Genomic DNA, 2,500 nt, shown 5'->3' with positions numbered 1-2,500 from the left:
CTTGTGGCTAATTGATGTTTCTGACTGCTTTTTGAAATGAAAATAAAACAGTTCACTTAGTCTGTGCTGAGTGCCCTTATCTTTCCAGACGTTGCTCTTTTCCAAAAATAGATGCACAGAACTAACATTTTTTTTAGCTCCTTGTAAGATTCAGACAATGAAGTTGTTTGGACAGGGATATAGATGAACCCTTTTGTCTAAGTAAATAAACTGCATTTATGTTCTGACAGGATAATATTCACTTTACTTTCTTTTAGTTCCAGCTGAGTAGCCATGGCCCTGACTCCCGTGGCAGCTTCAGTCTGTATGATGAGGTATGATGTGTACAAAAGGCGCAGACCAAGACAAAACCTACAGCCTCCATTTGTTGCACAAGCCAAACAGACATTTTTCAAACTAATTAGCCAATAATATGCAAGAGAAAAAGTAATATCGTGCGACTAACAAAGGTGTTGATGATTGAGTGCTCACACTGTAATTAGTGTGTCAGGCCCTCGTTTCTCTGCCAAGCCTCAGCTATTAATTGCACCAAATTAGAAAACTATATCAGAGGCAAAATTATTCTTTCACTTGTCATTTTGAGAGAGGGAATTCATTCCATTCAAGAGGCAGGTTAAAAAGAGGGGAAGCAGATACTAATCTGCTTATGTCATGTAAATAAATGTTCCTTGTGCTATCTGTAAGGAACTGTGCTAGGCATCTTAAAACTGCTGGAAAAGTAGTTACCTTCCAAGTTGCTGCATTACGCCTGAAGTAAGCAAACGTCCGTGTAAACCAGCTGTAAATTTCATTAAGTGTTAACTGCCTGTCAGATGACTCCATGATAGCCTGAAATGAGACAAGATACATAGTGACATAAAATAATGGTTTACTAACTAGACTAGATGACACTTTCTCATCCAAGCCTTACTTTAAGCATTAATGAATTTTAATTTAATCAGGCAAAGTTAATTTTCCTTCTACTTACCTGCCTTATGAGAGTTGCATAAGTAAATGGAGGTCTGACATCTGCATTTTTATAAAATTCGTAGTTTGGGGCAATTTCTATAAAAATAAAAACTAGGTGTTAATTCTGCTAATAATTCACATCATATATAATTGATTTTTCATATTTCCTATAGTATTGGTAAAGTGATTCAGTGAGAAAGCCACCGACTAGTGAAAGCACAAAGCATGACAGTGGAATTGAATTATATGGAAAAGGCCATTTCTGACGCGAAGTGCAAATGAAGCATCCCCTAGTTGTTCGTGGTACTTCAGGAACTGTGCGACCAGCTGGCCTGAGGATTTTTTTCCAATAGCCAGGTCTTCTTTAAAGTGGGTAGTTTAGGAATATTCTTACATGGACTTTTGCCCCCCTGCTATAATCTTTGCTTCTCTCATCTAATATGTCTTAAAGTACAACAGGCTCATCTCTCTGCATCTGTGGCCATCTAACAAAGGAAACACAAAACCCTCACCAAGCACCCATGTTTAAAATAACTTCACTTTTTGTCAAGAGGGGGCTCTGGGCTAATAATGGTTACAATGTGTGACTGTGATTATCCAGATGCCCCAGGGATGGCAGGTGGGGGAGAAGGGAGAAGGGAGAAGGGTAAGAGAGGGAAAGAAGGTAAATTTTTGTTCCATGCAAATGCAAAGTTTGCCTCTCACAATGCCTCTTAAGCAAAGTACCATATAGGCATTAGGAGCTGTGACAGGATTTCATTTAGGTAGCACCTTGATAAAGACTGATTCATGTGAACCTGGAACTGTCTTGCATAAAGCAACGGTGTTTCGTATATGTCCTTTAAAATGGCTCTTCTCTACAGCATTACTCACAGATGTGGGATTGCTAGTCTTCCCTCAGAGATCAAAGGATCTCATTGAATTGAGGTGATAATATGGGCTATCCTGACATCTCTCAGTGTCTCTAATGGGGAGAGCTTTCTTTCCTGAACAACCATTCAGAACAATTCATCATGATGTGCTTAGGGAATCGCCCCTATTCGCATTTACCAGGAATAAAACAATTATCACTCCATAAATCATGACATGAGTTTCCATGTGCTCTGGAATGGCTCATGTACAGTTGATTCAGCTACAGTTTTCCTCTCCCAAAGTAAAAGCGCTCTACTGAGCATTCATATCCTACCTGATGACATGGGAATGTTGTATTTGTCTGAATGTCGCCTTCGTATGGCTCCCACATTGGGCACACTGGCTGGGGTGATTACTGAGGGTCCCTGGGTAATCGGGGTGACTGGGGCCGTTGGTGTGGTAGGGGTTTGAGGTAAGCTCTGTGGGGATGTCTCCAACATATTCTTCGACATGGTGACACTAGACACCAGATTTAGCTGCAAAGGCCCAAGAGAAGGGCAGGAAAAAGGTAGAGACAAGAGAAAAAGACTTAAAAAGGTTTGACAAATGAGAGTGGATTCACTTCTACAGCTGTGTTGCCACTAATAAGCTGCAAAAGGAAGCAGCCAATCTCAACTAATTACAGGATGAAATTGTATCA

The 2,500-nt window shown here is 40.2% G+C and overlaps 1 protein-coding gene across 43 annotated transcripts in view; it reads right to left on the bottom strand.

Moving 5' to 3' along the window:
* FOXP2 (forkhead box P2) overlaps positions 1-2,500 on the bottom strand; it is a 606,462-nt gene that overhangs the window by 33,596 nt on the left and 570,366 nt on the right. For all 43 annotated transcript variants that reach the window (XM_063667746.1, XM_063667751.1, XM_063667775.1 and 40 more), the window contains 3 exons: positions 2,135-2,336; positions 968-1,044; positions 727-828 (listed from right to left, as the gene is read on the bottom strand). In XM_063667746.1, coding sequence (XP_063523816.1) covers positions 727-828; positions 968-1,044; positions 2,135-2,336 — 381 coding nt within the window. The remainder of the gene's footprint in view (positions 1-726; positions 829-967; positions 1,045-2,134; positions 2,337-2,500) is intronic.

Source organism: Pongo pygmaeus, chromosome 6 (genome assembly GCF_028885625.2).
Source record: "Pongo pygmaeus isolate AG05252 chromosome 6, NHGRI_mPonPyg2-v2.0_pri, whole genome shotgun sequence".
Lineage (NCBI taxonomy): Eukaryota > Metazoa > Chordata > Mammalia > Primates > Hominidae > Pongo > Pongo pygmaeus.
Note: the sequence above shows the minus strand (reverse complement) of the source record. Positions and strands in the feature narration are given on the sequence as shown.